The sequence below is a fragment of the Xyrauchen texanus genome, chromosome 50, assembly GCF_025860055.1.
Source record: "Xyrauchen texanus isolate HMW12.3.18 chromosome 50, RBS_HiC_50CHRs, whole genome shotgun sequence".
In the NCBI taxonomy this organism is placed as follows: Eukaryota; Metazoa; Chordata; class Actinopteri; order Cypriniformes; family Catostomidae; genus Xyrauchen; species Xyrauchen texanus.
This window is the reverse complement of record NC_068325.1, coordinates 11,495,553-11,513,811: the sequence shown is the minus strand read 5'-3', so window position 1 is coordinate 11,513,811 and position 18,259 is coordinate 11,495,553. Positions and strand designations below refer to the sequence as shown.

General features: G+C 36.6%; 1 protein-coding gene across 5 annotated transcripts in view; it reads right to left on the bottom strand.

The window, feature by feature from the left end:
• LOC127641151 (AP-3 complex subunit delta-1-like) overlaps positions 1-16,467 on the bottom strand; it is a 39,461-nt gene extending 22,994 nt beyond the window's left edge. For all 5 annotated transcript variants that reach the window (XM_052123946.1, XM_052123947.1, XM_052123951.1 and 2 more), the window contains exons 1-14: positions 16,208-16,467; positions 6,984-7,079; positions 5,168-5,248; positions 5,003-5,083; positions 4,737-4,844; positions 4,463-4,592; positions 3,969-4,108; positions 3,528-3,601; positions 3,394-3,443; positions 3,247-3,296; positions 2,688-2,736; positions 1,134-1,279; positions 873-1,021; positions 147-377 (exon numbers count right to left, since the gene is read on the bottom strand). In XM_052123946.1, coding sequence (XP_051979906.1) covers positions 147-377; positions 873-1,021; positions 1,134-1,279; positions 2,688-2,736; positions 3,247-3,296; positions 3,394-3,443; positions 3,528-3,601; positions 3,969-4,108; positions 4,463-4,592; positions 4,737-4,844; positions 5,003-5,083; positions 5,168-5,248; positions 6,984-7,079; positions 16,208-16,303 — 1,481 coding nt within the window. In that variant the 5' untranslated portion in view covers positions 16,304-16,467. The remainder of the gene's footprint in view (positions 1-146; positions 378-872; positions 1,022-1,133; positions 1,280-2,687; positions 2,737-3,246; positions 3,297-3,393; positions 3,444-3,527; positions 3,602-3,968; positions 4,109-4,462; positions 4,593-4,736; positions 4,845-5,002; positions 5,084-5,167; positions 5,249-6,983; positions 7,080-16,207) is intronic.
• Positions 16,468-18,259: the final 1,792 nt, after the last annotated feature.

Here is an 18,259-nt window from a genome sequence, read left to right as displayed (position 1 = left end):
TTCATTGCTTGCAAAATGACAGACAGTCAGTAAAAAAAAAGCGGATTTTAAACGCAAATCAGACATGTGCACCTGAACAAACCCTGTGTTTAAACCTTCAACCTTTCTACCCAAACTTTAAACCACTAGGCTACATCAACACTCACTCTGAAAACTCTCCGCAGATCCACGCGGCAGCATAGAGAACCTCACAGATGCCATTTCGCTGTGTGTTGCCAGTCAGCAGGTGTGCGTTGTCCAGCAGAGTCGCCATTTGTGCAACAGCGAAGCCTCGGATGGCTTTGACGCGGATGGCAACATCCAGCATCTGCGAGGCAATCAGGTGACCGTGCCTTGTGCCCTCCAGACGAGTCAACTCCACCAGAATACTGATGTACCTGAAAGACAAATATTTGGTGGATTTCCAGACTTTCGGACTCAGACAACAAAAAAAATTAGCATTTTGTACACAAATGACAGAAGACTGATAGATAGTTGGCCATTTTGAGATTACAAACTGATAACTGTGCCCGCTAAAAGAATTGTCAGCCATTAAAACAGTCAAACATAGCAAAGGAACATTCAAGTTTTTTTTTTTTCTCAGTTCAGATACATTTATTTGAAGCATTATGACACTATAATTAGTCATATAGCAAAAACCTATATCCAAAGTGATATAAGTGAACCCAAATAAAATAAAGCTGCTCATTATAGCTGCATTGTTATAGTTACACAACCCTCCTCCTCCCCAGCATCACTTGTCTAGATCTGCAGATGGGGCATTGTATGCAAGTCTTACATGCTCAACACAGCATGTCGGTGTATATTCTAGCAGTAGTGTGCAGTGCTGTCTAGCAGTAGTACTTAGTGTGTACTTTGCAGGTTAGTCATACCACTCAAAGTTGGTGATGTACTGATAGTTGCTCTGGCTGCAGATGTCGATGATCTTGGTGAGTAATTCGTCTCTGTAAGTGGTTCCCTCAGCTTTGTCCACATGCAGCATCAGTTTCTTTACGATCTCCATTAAGTTCTTCTTCGACACCTAATTACACACATTTACCATCATGTTTAATGCAGCATTACAATTAGGTATTAAAACTTGAGATCTAGAGGAACATTAATTTTATAAATGTTGTTGAAGATGCTGAACGCACCATGCCATAGAGCAGATCCAGGGCTCTCAGACGAATAGACTCATCTTTGTCGTCCAGACATTGCAGAATCAGGTCCTTGTGTGATTGCACAGACTTGGGATGGGTCTTCAGGATCTTAGACATGGCCAGCAGACCCAAGTACTTCACTGCAACACACCACAGTGTTTTAGTGATTCATGCAATGACAGACAGTCGGTCTGTACACTAGCCGAGATTACCAGTAGCTACATATACTGCTATTCTTCCCTTCATTGTTTTGAATACGTATAACGTTTAAAGCAACTGTCAATCAGCTTGTTGCAATTTGACTGAATATATATGCCAATATGATAGTAATGCAATATGATTTCAGATTCTACAGTGTTGGCTTAAAGTGCCATCAATAGAAATTATTCAAAATCAAACCACTCTAAATTTACTAGGGAGGGGTATTGAGAGATTTCTCAAATCAATTCCAATTTACAAGCCCTCAATTCGATTCTGATTATGATTCATTTGGGAATATTTCAGTTTCAAAGTCAACAGGTCTGTGTCAACTACTACTTAATGGCCTGATCTTAACAATGCATTGCATGCATTGTGACTGCATTGTTGCAAGGATACATCACTGACAAGGCGACATCTGCTGGACAGGATGTTCGGTGCAAATAATGTTTTGCAAAATATTGATGTATTATCAGAAACTGGCATAGTTTAATAGATCAGTCTTGTGAATTAAAGAATTGATACACAAATCGTTCTAATAAAAGACTGTAAATTTTATATTTTTACCCAACCCTACCACTGAATATATTTATAAATAACAGCAAAATTGTTGCGAGACTACATCACATTAAGACACAGAAGACAAAATCAAGACAATGGGAAAAGACAACACAAATACAAAAAGGACAAAAAACACACAAATACACCCCACAAACACACACCCCCAACAAAATGGTTTTGGTTTTATTTGACTCATTGCCCGATTCAATGGATAATTGTATCAGTCATAACCAATTAATCATATATTGTTTTAAATGGACACGAAACGAATGGTCTTGGCCCACTAGAAATGCAGGATTAGCCTTCACTGTCTAGCTTCATCACTGACTTACCAAAATGTATAAACACAATGGTCTATTTCAAGAACATATGGGGCTTTATGATTAATAGAATGCAACGGGAAGTAAAAATCAAAAGGTTCTATGAGGGAACGAGGGATTTTTGAGAAACAAAACATGGCAGTCCAGGACTCACATAGCTACTCTAGAGCAGCAAGCTCTTACTGGGACACTGATAACTCGAACTCATGCAACATAATTCTGAATTTCTAATGCAAAGGTCTTGAAATAAGACACTGCAATGTGATTTGAGGACAATTTTAGAAAGCCCTTAGAGGGTCTGGAAATTCTTTGACATCTCTTGTCAATTCCATTTTGTAGCACGGAGTGGTCTTCGAGTTATCCAGGATGGAGATCTACATAGACTCCATCTACAGGGCCACAGGGGGGAACTCAGAAACACACAGACAATGAGAGAATGACACACTGCAGGCATTGACAGAAGGCTCACAGTTCTGGTCCGAGTCTTCAATCAGGATTCGCAGTTTCTGCACACAGAGCTGTACATGGGAGAGTAGAAATAGAAAAGAGTGAGAGACAAGGGTATAAGCCATTACTTCCATATTTAAAACATTTCCAAAACAGCTTACATAGTCCTAGGCGGATCGAGTGCTTGTTAGCAATCCAAGAACATCAGTTTGGCAACTTCAACTACATAAAAGTTAAGTCTGGGAAATTAGTTCAACTTGTGCACTTTTGCAGCATTCTAATATGCAAAATATTGAGCATTAAGAATTAATAGACCATAAAAAGCGGATGTGACTTCCAAAACTGTAAATCAAACTAGCGTTGAAGGGGTTAAGATTAACAGCAGTGAAAAAATGGCTGTGATGTATAGTGATAGACGGATATTTTGTCAGGTGATATTTGGCCATTTGTAGATTTCTGTTTTCAAATATTTGCAATGAATTTTGAGTATGTATTATATCAGCCACACAACTTCGAAATCACCCATTTTCAACAAACAAGTGTTCAGGGACCCCTTAGGATATTTAGTGAAAATGACCCACCTGTATGCTAGCGCTGTGATTGGGCATCCCAGAAGAGAGTGAGATCAGCACTGGAGTTAAAACAGAAAGAGAGAACAGAAATGAATGGTACTGTTGAAAAGCGTACACCACCTACCACACCGGGTCACGGCACCAGATAATACTGACCTGCTATAACAGTGTTGACGCATTCATACAGAAGAGACATAGCCGAGGTACTGAGAGAGGAAAAAAAGAAGAGAATTGTTACTTTTAAACATAAATATTTATGGCCAGTTGGAACGTTTCAGTTAAGTTCTTACCTGTGAATGAGGTTTGTCAGGGGTTCAATAAGTTTCTTTCCCAAACGAGGCTCCAGAGGAGTGAGAGCACCAAACTGATATAAACAAGAACCATTAAAGGGGGCACATTATGGAGTACAGGATTGACGATGCTCTTTTCAAATAAATATTTTAATATACTAAATATACCAACTCAAATGTTCACAACTACAAGATCCCTCCCCAGTCTAACCAAACCATTTATGTAAACTAAGCTGTAAATTTGGGTCATTCATTGTGACATGCACACATACATAAACATACTACCACCAAAGTTTTATATTTGTAACAATGGAATTTTCCATTTAAATTTTTGAGTGAACTTTCTCTTTAAAGGGTCAGAGACAGGATGCAAATCGGTCAAATTGGTCAAATATACTTAAATATGGCCACATTTGCACATCTGCTTGGCTGTTTTCTTACCAGCTTAATGATTTTAATGAGCACCCAGTTGTTGGTAGAGGATGTCATGAGTTTGAAGAACAAGGGCGCCAGGGAAAGGTAGTTCTTGGGGTTTCTTCTGGCCAGCTCACAGATGACATTCACAGCTGCTGACTGGACGCCTGCAACATAAACAAATCAAAGACTCAGCTCAGGTGGAAGTCTGAAATTTTAGCAAGCGATCTAAAAGATAAAGGATTCCCACATGTATTTTCAAAATTATTTGATATAGATTGCTAGGGAGATTTCCATTTGTATGCCAGGTACTAATTCTATTTATTAGTGTACAAAATGTCTCCATAAAAGAAGGATTTGGTTTTCTGGGACCCCATGCAGAGCACAAACACACAAATACACATTCAATACAGCAATTCTTTAAAAATATTATTACATTTCCATAACTTTTCTAAGCCTGGAAATTTTTACATTCCCTGTCACCCTAAAGTAACATTAAGGTGAGGATCTGGTAAACTTACCGGGATCTGGGTCCTCCAGCTTTTCTTTGAGTCGGGGGAAGGCAGGACGGAGGGACTCGGGGTACTTCAGGAACACTTTATACATGATTAGCACCGCTTTCTTCCGAATGTATGGCTTAGTGTGGGACATCTGGGATGGAGATGGGGTGAAAGGGAAAGAACATAAGTCATGCTTTATGTACAATGCCAAAATTGTTAGAGTAAACAATCTGAATGGATTTCTGCTATAAGCTTGGTTTACTGTTCTTTAATATGCTTTTATTAATGGCTTTACCAAAGTCATGATGTCATTGGCCAGGTCACGGGCAAGGTCAGGGGTCACAAAGCAGGAAAGGCCAGTCAGAGCCACACCGGTGTCATACTGGTTGGGACTACTGAGATCCTAGTGAGACAGAAAGAGGAAAGTGATAAATATGATACAGCGATCTGTTTAATCAACTAGACTTTTACATTTTAAAGTAAAATTGCTACCACAATGCTGTCATTGTACGCTTACTTTAGCAAGCACCACTAAAAATATACAGGAAGTGGCAAACTTGCCTTGCGGATCTGATTGGTTGTTAGCATGATGACATCAGTGCTCTCATGAAAGCATTGAGATGCAGCAAGGTAGCCAATTCGCTGAAATTGAAAGAAAAGATAGTCATGAAATGGTGGGCCTGGTCTTAAAGTGTGCTAAATATTATTTCCGATGTGGTTTCTCACCTTGTACGTGAATTTGGAGGAACTCATCACCTCCACGATGTTAAATGCAGCCCAGCTGACATCATAGCCCAGCATTTGCAACTGCAATAAGGAGAGTGCCAAATATACAAAGAGATACATTCATGTATTAATATATCGCAATACTTTCCCCCACAATATAGTAACATTAAAGATTATTGTAATTTCTGCGACACTAGTGCCACCGCTAATGAACGGAATTGCAAAAATGTTTTTAAAACAGCTTTCCGAATACACCCCTCGTCAGCTATAGTTCAACCGTCAGATAGTCCGACCCCATACTCACACAGTTGGTTGAGTAACGTTGTTGGGGCAGGTTTAAGCAGGTCGCTCAAACCAAACATTTTTATAGTGCTACAGGGTCAGGGTTTACAGTTTGAGGAAATTAAACTATGAATGGCTTACTTCTAGTTTTCTCTGCATAATAAGCTGGGCAAGTATTTTAACACCAAAAAACTGACATAATTTTTATATCGATCCAATCTTGTATCGATAATTTAGATCCCAGTATTGATATTTTCGTTCATCGATTTGTGTATAAAGAAGCAGGTCGTCTAAATTAGTCAGTGCGGACAGTCGCTTCTTTCAGACACGAGAGCAACTGAAACTGAAAGCACAGGATTTACGCTTTCTCTCAAGGACATGCGTGGTTTCTCTCATGCATTTACCACAGTTTCAATCTCAACCCGATTACATTACGATGGATCACAATTAGTGCTGTCAGTCAATTAACATTATCATTAACAATTCTAATCTTTCACAGTTAATCGTGATTAATCACAGATTTTGAAAGTGCTGAAATTGTACTCTTTGTATATGCCTTTTCCTGTCAAAATGCATTTATTTTTCTTAAGAAAGAAAACAAAACAATTAAAACAATAATGTTTTATTAACGTTTTCCAAAAAAGTCTTGAAAGCTGAAAATCTGAACAAAAAGAGTTACTTTAAAATCAAGTCATAGAAAAGCTGTAAACAGCAGCTTACGTTTAAATGTATACTGATAGTAACAAGATTGGGCTTATAATTGAGATGTGCATCTGTACAGTATATGTGTGTGCCCACACGAACGAGCACAAAAACACTCAAAAGGAGTTTATTAAAAGCACACTGTGGTGACATTTTAAATGCAAATGCACATTATCTTGGTATTTGCCTTACCTGGTTACCTAAAGTCTACATTCCCAAAAGTAATCGCTCTCTTGAATATCAATATAAAGAGTGTTGTTCCATGTGTATTTAGAGGCTGTTGAGCTTGAGCCACCATCACATATCATGGTAAAATATCCCAACCTAATGTTCAAGCTGAGCTTCACTCTAAATCAGCATTTCAATTCAACCCGTTTTGCATCGTGCAAACAGACAAATTCAAAATCGCTTTTTGTCTGAAACTGGACCAGTGAGTGACATCGTCAAAGATAAATTCCATGTATTTTTCCCTACTCACAACAATATTTACAATATGGATGATGGACAGATACAAGAAAGACTTAGAATATGAAGGTATGCTTTTGTCCTTTGTTCATAAGCTCTTTATAGAGTAAATATTTGCTTATGTTAGGCAAAAGTCAGTTTATATATATATATACAGACCTATATAAAGTATATATTAATTTAGTAGATGATAGATAGATAGATAAGTAAATTTATTAATCATGATTACGAAAAATGTTTAAACTGTTAAAATTAATCGCATGCATTAATGCATTAACTTTGATAGCTCTAATCACGATATATTGAATCTTAAAGTGTTTGGCGATACACAGAAATGAGATACAGTGCGTATATGAATGGATCTTACGTAGGTGAGCTTGCAGACTGCGTTGGCTTTCACAGCAATGTTGTCCTGTTTTAGTTCTTGTTTGATCTCATCTATGCATGTAGAGATGTATTTGGCCTGTAGAAGGAAAAGGAAGTATTGTTAGAAAGATTGAGTCAAAAATAAAAGCAAACACTACTCTCCACCCAGGGGTATCATTTAACTTCCTGTTCTCAGCCGTATAGATGTCAAATCCCTGTCTGAACTCAACTGAGAAGAAAATATTTGAGGTTTAAAATCAAAACTTTGAGAGGGAGAGATACCACTGAAATGCACTGAAGGAAATGCTGGCAGTTTCAATTTCTGACTGTTTTAGTACAGTCTTTAATCTGCATATGTGGAAAAAAAAAAAACAAATAGCATGTGCAAAAATTATTAACGGAAAAGAAAGTCAGGAAAATCAAATATTACGGTATTTCTCCCCAATTTGGAATGCACAATTCCAAATAAGCTATAAATCCTCGTGGTGAGGTAGCGCCTCAATCCGGGTGGTGGAGGATGAACCCCAGTTGCCTCTGCATCGGAGACTGTCAAAGCATGCATCTTACCACATGGCTTGTTGAGTGCGTTACTGCGTAGACATGGCGTGTATGGAAGCTTAACGCTATTCTACGCAGCATCCACACACAACTCACCACGTGCCACACCGAGAGCAAACCCCATGTGATTCTACCCTCCCTAGTGACTGGACCAATTTGGTTGCTTAGGAGACTTGGCTGGAGTCACTCAGCACGCTCTGGATTCGAACTCGTGACTCCAGGGGTAGTAGTCATCGTCTTTACTCGCTGAGCTACCCAGGCCCCCTACGGTATTTTTTTTGTTGAAATGGAACTGGTTCAAAACAACTGGTTCCCAACCTTAGTTATTTGTTAACATATTCACAATGTTTGGAGAAAATGCTCTTAGTGAAATGTTCTTTGTAGTGTTTGAATGTCCTGAAAATATGCTGTTCTGTTGTTAATACAAATGCAGTTGGCTAAATATTTTCAGCAATGTTATGCTAATTATGCTTCAAAATAACGTTCTAAGTTCTAACATTCTACAGAACATTTTCACATTCCCATCAGTATTGTTACACCAGACTTAATTTTCAGTAGCGTGGTAAAGCTATTTAACACTATAGTGTAGCTTTTCCATAAAAAAATGCTACATTGCATTGGAAAGGCAGCAATGGAGTAAACAAACATGCTAACCTAAACAGTGCTTTCTCTCATGTAGCACTGGGAAATTAAATGAAACCAATTAAAATACATGATTTCCATATATTTAGCGATAGGGACAGAGATTCATTTTAGTAAGTCGGTTCTTTTGGATGGTTAATGTAAAGAACTAGTTTGCATAAATGATTTACCGATTAATTTGAGCACTGCACACTTAAGTGACTTTGCCTCCTTTTTGAAGTGAAATATTTAGTGTATTGCAGCGGTTTACCACTATATTTCGATTTGTTTATATAAAATATGGTGTTCCCTAGTTTTAGGGCATATTAGAACCAAACTGGAATTTTTTGAAAGTGGAAACTTGTTAGCTGAGATATCGGTTACCGATCATAAAATAATTATCAGACAAATTTGGTATCAACAAAAAATGTGTTGATGCATCTATAGACAAACCTTTTAGCACAATTAGAGCCAAGGAGAATCAGACTGATAGTCCATGAAATCTAGGCTCCAGGACTTGACAGCTGTGAATTAGGCCTATATCCTTAAATACTTCAATTTTTCAGTCATGTTTCACATTATATACAAGTCACAATCTAAGGCTGAAACCCAAAAGCTTAAAATAAACACACACCGCAAATCTATGTCAGTCTGCGTGATATTTGACTGACTGAAAGAGCTTATAAATCACAAAATCTCATGACCAGTAACATTAAATGGGTGGATGCTGAATGTTGCAAACAAGTTAGTTAATGTATAAAAAAAAAAAAAGAACACACACACAAAGTGCTGTTGTATTAAGTTAGTGTGTGGTCATGTGTCTTAGGTCATGAGACAGCCAGAGCAGTGACAGGAGGGGAAGAAATGAAGGCATGAGTGAACTACTACATGGGCACAAACTCTCATTTACCAGACAGATGTATAGCAAGACATCTAATTTGGAATAAAAAGTGAAAACATGAGGTATAAGAAGAAGATTTTCCTGTCACGTCTTTACAAAGTTATAATGGATGATGCATTACGGGTCATTTCAACCCAGTAAGAATGACAACATGAAGAAAAATAAGATTTTCAAGTCACATCTTTACTAAATTCATTTGAATGATGAATTATTGGTGATCTCAACCCAGCAAGAATTAAAATTTGATGTAAAAAAGGAACATTAGGATGTGTTCTTGAAGCGCCTTTATAGCACTGTTAATTAGAGGTAGACCGATATATCCGTTTTAATGATTAATAACGACTTACCCAACTGGTAGAGAATGCACAGAGTATACACAATTTTTTTTTTGTGATTTCAGATCCAGCTTTTGTACTGAGGGATTTGTACACAACTAGGAGGGGAAGTACTAAGTAATATATATATCTTTTATCTCTTATATTTGTATAAATTCTGAAAGGGTTGTGAAAACTTATGAGACAAAAGGGGGATGCAGATTTGTGCACTCAATACAGTATGTATATATATATGTATATATATATATATATATATTAAATACCCAAATAATGAGCTATCAATGGTCTTTCTATCTTGTTTTTGAACAACAATCTAAATCAAGCAATTCTGTGATGTGGCAACTAAAACAGCCATTTGGCTCCTAATTGTATTCAGTTTAGGAGCAAATGGCTCTTAGTAATTGATTTAGTCTGGAGCCCTGAATGCAGCACCTGTTTTAATAACAAGCTCCTCTTCATTTTCTAGACTAGTTTGGAGGACATCCCGTTCTGTGGAGATTTTGTTCTCAATCTGGGATTTTCCTGAGTCAAAACTTATTGAGTAGCATGAGTAATCCCGCTCTGTGCTCTCCTGTCTCTGGAGTATGAATATCAGAAAGCCTGCTGGATTCATGTACACTTGGGTGCTCCAGAGACAGCACGGAATACATGGATATGTACATATACACGATATAGCAAAATCTCTATCGGCTGACATGTCGTCATGATATATATATATATATATATGAGCGTAAAGCGATCATCTGTGTTCCACAACTGCTTTCGGGTCCTTGAATAATGTATAACGTGCGAGTAAGGGCAGCCGGTGGACTTTCTGGTGCCCTCCTAGGGTAAGATGGTGCCCCCCTAGGGAGTTGGTGCCCTACGCAGACTGCATAGTCTGCATATAGGGAGCAGCGGTACTGCTTGTAGTCTCTATGTCTTTGCCCGTCATAGTATGGAAAGAATAAGACATTTTTATACCATTCCATAAATTGATTTTTAAAACCAATCAGCTGATTAATCAGTTAACAGTCTTTCCTTAGTAACCTAGTTATCGATACTGGTAAAATCCACTATCGTCAACCTCTATTGTGAATAATGTATTGTGTTATTTCAGACAACTAAAAACGACAATATGAGGTAGTAGAAGGTTTTCTATTAGATAATAATAGGTAAGGTCACATTCTTGTCACAGCTTTTTCTATTAAAGATGCATTAAGGTCAATTTCAGACTGGTAGAAATGAAAATGTAAGAGGTAAAAGAAGGATCTTCAAATGGTTCTTGTCAAATCTTTGCATTAGAGATCAATTCAGCTCATTGCTGAGACTGAAATATTTGTTAAGTTTGCCAAGATTTGAATTAGACCAGCACAGCAGAACAGGGAGCACAGTTGGAGCACAATTCTTCCCTACTTCTATTCAAACACTACCAGTGCAAATACACAAGATGTGTGATTTTGTGTACTTTAAAGGTTACTGCCCAGTGTGAAAGTCAGGTATCATGTATGAAACACATGGTTAAAAAAAAGGAAAGGCACCGAACACCCATATGCAGCTCACTAGGTTAAGACATGGTCAGTGCTTTTGCGAAGTATAGAGGTCTCATATGTAACTATAGGCAGAGAGCAAACAGACACAGTTCATTCAGGAGGATATAAATATTTTACAGCACTGTCTACTGTTGGCCGGGTAACAGACACGCTATCTAGGTACGTTGGTACAGGTTACATTGACGAAGTCTTGCTGATACCTGACTCCAGATGTTTGTAGATTAAACAGGGCACATGAAAGAACACATAGGATGTACTGTAACGTAAAAGGCAGACAACACAGTGATAAAATAATGTCCAAAGCAAGATTGAAGGATCTTTGACAATGGAATAATTTAAGGCCAAACTTTTTTTTTTATTCAACTAAATCGAAAGTAGGCAACCACATACAGCAGATCCAGTCAGACCAGTATCAATATTTTAGTCACTTTTAACATAGCTAGCACTGTAATGAGTGCCAAGTACTTATTTCAAATATGAAAATATTCAATAAAAAACAAAACAACAACAGGGCCCAAATCATGCAGTTCAATTGCTATTTATTGAACAAATATAATAATCAACACCGAGTTAACTTTCAATCTTGGGAATTTAGGAATCAATATTTGTTGAAGGGGATTGTTGAAGATTGCGATCAATCAGATACTCAATGTTTTTACCCAGCCCTAGTTTGACGGAGAGTATTGAACAAGATTGTGGAGTAACATGCTTTTCAAAAAATTTGGATTTACTATCTGATTAATAATACAAATAATAAGCAGATGTTTCGATTAACAAAATAGTTGTTAGCTGTGGCTAATACCTCTAGGTATGGGTGTAGAATATACAGAATATGTGTCCCCCTCACTTTCAATAAAACTAAAGTCCGTCTTCCAAACTTCTTCACTGGGCAAATGTGTTTTTTTATTTATTTTATTTCTTTAATATGACATTAAAACGTAGGCTCTACTAAAATACTTTGTGTAGCAAAAACCTAAATTAATTAAGTTAACCTGACTTAAATCTGTTCAAATAAATCTATTGAACTTTGCTGCTAGTAGCTAACAACAAATGCATTAGCATATTATATATTAGGGTTGTAACGTTTCTCTGTAAAAACATAAATAAATGAACCGTACGGTTCGCCACCCACGGTTCGTAAGCATTTGCACCGCAGTTCCCCTCAAGTTTAATGACACATCTGGAGCACAAGGTTTGGTGAAGAAAATTAATCAAGTCTCCTGTCTGGGAACATTTTCTATTTGCCGTCAATTACAACAGTGATGGTTGACAAAACAGGCACTGTTTGCAGACACGAGTGCCGCATACTGGTAATACATCGATAAACGATAAATCATGTATGCCAATATCACTCGTTTTTAAGCAGGCACTTAAGTGTTAATTCAGACATACATGAAACAATAACTAAAACGCTTGTGGTGTTCATTGCCATGAAGTTATGTTGCAATACTCCATTGATGAAGATGTGGGATATCAACACTCGAGCCGTGCCATCCCGGACCCTTCTCATATCCATATTAATAGCAAGTTTCCATTTATAGTGACGTACAGCTTCTGAATGTTGAATATATGTTGAGTTGATTTTGAAATGCACTTTATGTTGATGCATGTAGTGTAATAGTGCAGGTATTAAGTTAAAATATCTATTTAGGCACCTGAACTATAAAAAAAAACTTTTCTTAAGAAAATTGACCATGGTTTTACTGTAGTAATATTGTAGTAATCATGACTGAAGTAACCATGACTGCTGTCACCAGCGTTTTCTTAGCAGAAAGCATGTTTTTGATACAATTAACCATGGTTTTACAACAGCAATACTGTAATTGATATAAGTAACCATGGTTTTACTATATATTATAACCATGAGAGTAACCATGTTGTTTTTGTGGTTATGATAATTTTACAACAAATGCCATTATTAAACTATGGTTACTGTCGTTAAACCTTGATTTTTATAAAGGGCAAACCTGTTGAAGTGTTTGTTACCAAATACAGTATTCTTACTTTAGATTTGGAAGTAATATATTTTTTTTTTCTGAACATAGCAAATAACGAACCGTACTGAAACGTGACCATAAAACCGTGATACAAACCAACCCGTGAGAAATTTTAACCGTTACACCCCTATTATACATTAAAGTATGGTGCTGCTCAGAGTTTAGTTTACAGATCCCCAATCAGTAATGATAATGCCCAAGTATCTTCATGTGCAAAGCAATATACACCGCTTTTAGTAATGTACAAACCTTGACCTAACCATTAGCTCCACTCTTCCCACACAATGATAACCTCAGAAAAAGCCTAAATCAGAGCATAACAGTACATTAAACACTAACAAGACTACTAGTTTCAATTGGTGTTGAAATCCATTAAAATAAAACTTAAATTTAAAATATACTCTCTCATTCCAGTCCCTTGCAAAAGCATCCTGGGAACTGGTAATCCCCTGCCCGGTTTCAGCAATACATTGATGAAACACATTTTCACATAGTCCCAACACAAGATGGATTGTACACAATTAAATAAAGTTGAGACCAAATGCTAAAGAATTGGGTCACATTAGCTCATTTTAAAGAAGTTAATTGAGCAAGCAGTAAAAATCACATTGCATGAACAACACTATCCATCTGAATCCATTTGAACATTTCATAGCAATGTGATCATATCACTTTTTGATGACGGTGTTGAATATCACTTAGACTTTACGCAATATAATTATGTTCTCATCTCAAACATAAATGTATTAAGTTGAATTAAAGTGTACTGGTTTAGAGTTTTCAATAGAGCTTCTTTCCCTTTTTTTCAGTGAAGTAAATTAAATAGGTAAATTCCACTTGCTCCCTTTGGCCTTACCCCAGTACTGGTTAATAAAGCAGCATTAAGTTGATTATGGACTTAAGCAATATTTAAAATTATATCTAGGCTATATAAAAAAATCATTTTTATCTAATCTGGCCATCCAACTTAAAACAAGTATCCAAGTATGCTATAAATACAATAAAGACAAGATACAACAGAAAACTTGTTGTAACCGGTACTTAGTTTTTCTGTTCTTAGGCTGAACATTCTGTCCTCCTCACTTCTAAAATGATTGTTACGCCCCTGTCTTTGGGTGTTTCAAGGTTTACTCTACATCAATATACTGCAGAACAAACATTCTATTGCCTTCTGATTTATTTTAAGGTTTAAAAATGTTGCATCACTATCAATAAAACAAAATTGTGTCATGCTCATACATTTCCTCAAGGAGAATGTGATTAGAAGTGACTGTGATCACATAATGAATGAAAGTAAAGTCAAAGACACGTTCTGGGGCTGAACTGAAAATAAGAAACAAATGACATTTGTGTTCAATGTTTAGGTATTGCATCTCATAAGTCCTACATTTCTGACCTGATGTCTCTGGTAAGGGAAAACTGGTAACTGGAATATGAAGCTTATAGATTATAAGATTATAGATGCACATACACCGTCACAACATCCTGTTCCCTTTTTCCAAAGGGAGGGGCAAGGATGGAGCATATTGCTATAGAAAATTCAGCCTTGTCATTATAGTAACCAGGCAGCCTGAGACCTACTCTCACAGTAAACCTGCACATCCCATTCATTTATTATTTCATATTTATTTGATTCACACATCACAAAATAAACCACAAAGAACCATTGATCCTGACAGATGTGATGTCATGTCCAATACAATGGCTGTGTCTCAAAACCAAGTGAGCTGCCTACCTAGACAACATTTTGGGCATCATAGGTGCCCTCAACGTTGGAAGAGAAATGTTTTGCCATGATAGGTGTGTTCGAACATACAAATCGAATATCTTTAAGCATCTTAAGTGTTTGAATACAAATTGAACATTTTGGAGCATCGTAAGAACATTCGAATATACAAAGCAAACCTTTCGGAGCATCAAAAGCACATATGAACATACAAATAAAACATTTTTGTAATCATATGTGGGTTCAAACATAGGAATCGAACATGTTTGGCATCGTAGACACATTTTTGAGCATCATAAGCATGTTTGAACGTACGAATCAAACGTTTGGGGCTTCATATGCATGTTCAAACATTTTTGGCATCATATGCAGGTTTGTATGTTTGAATCAAAAACTTTTGGGCAGCATATGCACATTCGAACATTGTGTGCATTATAAGAACGTTCAAACATTCGAATCGAACATTTTGTGCCTCATAAGTGCATTCGATCATACGAATCAAACACTTTTGCAATCATATGCCGGATCAAAAATACAATTCAAACATTTATGGGCAAAACATTCACGTTCGAACATTAGAATCTAACATTTTGTGCATTATAAGAAAATAACAATTTGAGCATCAAGAGCACATTTGAATGTGTGAATCAAATTTTTGTAATCATATGCTGGTTCAAAGGTAAGAATTGAACATGTTTGGAATCACAGGCTGGTTCGAAGTACTAATTAAACATTTTTAAGAATTAGAAGTGTGTTCAAACATACAAATCTAACATTTATTGTATTTTGTTTTTGTTTTGGTGTATGCATGTACGAAGCAAACATGTTTGAGCATCATATGTGGGTTTGTACTAATCGAACATGTTTGGCATCATAGGCAGGTTTGAAGTATGAATCGAACGTATTTGGGAACCAAATGTTGGTTCAAAAGCACGAATCAAAATTTCGTGCTCACATTGGGAGCATCATTTACATATTAGAACACTCCGAATCGAACATTTTCGGAACGCTTATACGATGCCGAAACAATGCTGCCTAGGAAGGTATCTCAATAGGTTTTAAGACACAACCAATCTCATGACACATAAGTGTGGCAAGATATATTGAATTAACGATCGGATTTTCAGCGCACAGAATCTGTGCGTTACATGTATACTAGTCGGATCGTGTCTAAAGAAAGATGTCAACACATTTCCTCAAATTTGCAAGTATTTTACAGAATGTATTTCTATAAGCGTGTTAACCGTTAGCAATGCTAACTGGCCTCATCCATAATAAACAAAACGATGATACAATATTATAACAACACTAACAGCTGCATCCAGTCACATATGCTTTATGAAAGTGCTAAAAATAATAGTTTATTGCACACCTATAACGATAATTTGATTTGAAGGCAGGTAATATGCGGTTAGCTCACCTGATATCAGGTGATTTGAGATTATTTACACCCGAAGAAATTGATCAAGTTATACCTACTTTGTGCAAAGGTATTAAAATAGCCTATTTTGATTTTGACCATATAAAGGAAAATGAACGTATAAAAGAGTCTCACCTCATCTTCCTTATGGTTCCTAATGCCACGTACTAAATCTTGCAGGTTTTTATCGAACATCCGATCGATGCTTCCCTTGACGATTTTCAGAGCCATGATGATTTCCCTCCTGTCCGACCGGACCGAACCGCGAACACGGACTTTATCTGAGTACTGACCGGCCCGCTGGAGCGCTAGTCTCTCATTCAGTCCCGGACAGCGGCCTGTGCAGGAGGGGTTTCGCTCTTTCTGGTGGTGATCTGCAGCGGACCAGTCTAGGAAATGGCTGACAAAATGGCGGACAAGTCAGCTGACTGACAAACCCACCTAAACGCGACGCGACACACTAGGACGCTCCATACGCTCCCGTACAATAATTAAACGTGATAACACTATATTCTACATGTTACATTTTCCATCTTGACATTATGGGAAAATTAGTTTTTTGGTTTCACAATTTATTTTAAAGTATTTACACAATCATAATATGCGTAGAATTTTATATTGAATACATATTTAATGTTAATTTAGTATTTGAAAACCTAACTTTTCTTAATAACCTTACTAATCTTATTAAAAGACTTTCTGAATAAAAGAAAAATATATATTAAAATATATATATATATATATATATATATATATATATATATATATATATATATATATATATATATATATATATATATATATATATATATATATATATATATACACATTGATGGCATTTTGATAAGTTTTATGCTAATTATTCTTTTGTAATTTATTTAAATTGTGTTGTTTTTATTCTCTGTTGGCCTTTTTTAGTTACTCTATCATATAATATAACGTTATTATTCTTGAATCTTCTAGTAAATTCGCGAAATTCTCCTTTTGAAATATTATTCTAAAAATCTTTGTTTTGCAGAAGAAAGAAAGAAAGAAAGACAGACAGGGTGAGTACATTATGAGAGAATTTTCATTTTTGGGTAAACTATGCCTTTAAAATAAACAAAGATGTTTACGATTAAGCGACGCCTCTGTCAAGGTTGCCTGAATGACATCGATATGCTGTTGACCAATCAAAGGCTTTGTTTGTGGAAGATTTGGCAACGCTGGTCGTGTTTCAATGCCATAATGGCATAAATAATTAATGTATAATGATTAACGAAAAACCAATGCCATAATCAGTGGCGGAGCCAAGGGGTGGCTATGGGTGGCAGTGGACCCCGGAAATATGCCTTGCCACCCCATTGGCCACCCCACTCACTGCCGCACCTCTCCATACTGGGTGTCACTGTATCCACTCTCCTCCGTTTTTGTAACCATGCTGCTCTGACAATGATGCCTGCCCACAACCAAATACCAAAATACCACCCTCAACTGATAATTATTGTGAATCTGAATATGGCATTAAGCCTCAATGATCCGTTTCAACTACAACACTATGAGAACATGCAGAAGCGTCAAAGTCGGCCCATTGACACATTTTTGTTTGCTGTTTATAAAGTCTAGAGCTGTCACAGAGACCAGTGAGATATCTCAGGACACTTATTTCAGTGATATCTTTCAGTGAACATTTTCTGCATACAATTTCATAAAAAATTATATAATTTACCAAAAATATTTTTTACGCTTACGGCATCTTTCTTCATGTACAGGGTAAGATACTCAAAAAAAGTTATTTCCCTACAAATTATTTCTCTCAATTGTAATCAGATTACCAATTGCTTCATCTAAAAGTAATCCCATTACTAGTTACTTTTAAGTTACTTTCTAAAACTTTTTTAAAAGAAAAAAAGCGTTTTTCGCTCAACGTTTATCAAGGAATATTCTGTGTTCAATATCGACAGCATTTGTGGCATGATACTGATTTGAATCACAAAAATGAACTTGGACTTGCCCCTCCATTTCTTTAAAAATAGCAAAAAAATCAAGGTTACAGTGTGGCACTTACAGTGGAAGTCAATGGGACCAGTTGTAACCTGTAACCTCACTGTAACCTCGATTTTTGTTTATTTTGTTTAAAGGAGGAACGAGTCTAAATACATTTTTGTGGTAATCAATAATGCGTCACAAATGCTATCGATTGAGTTT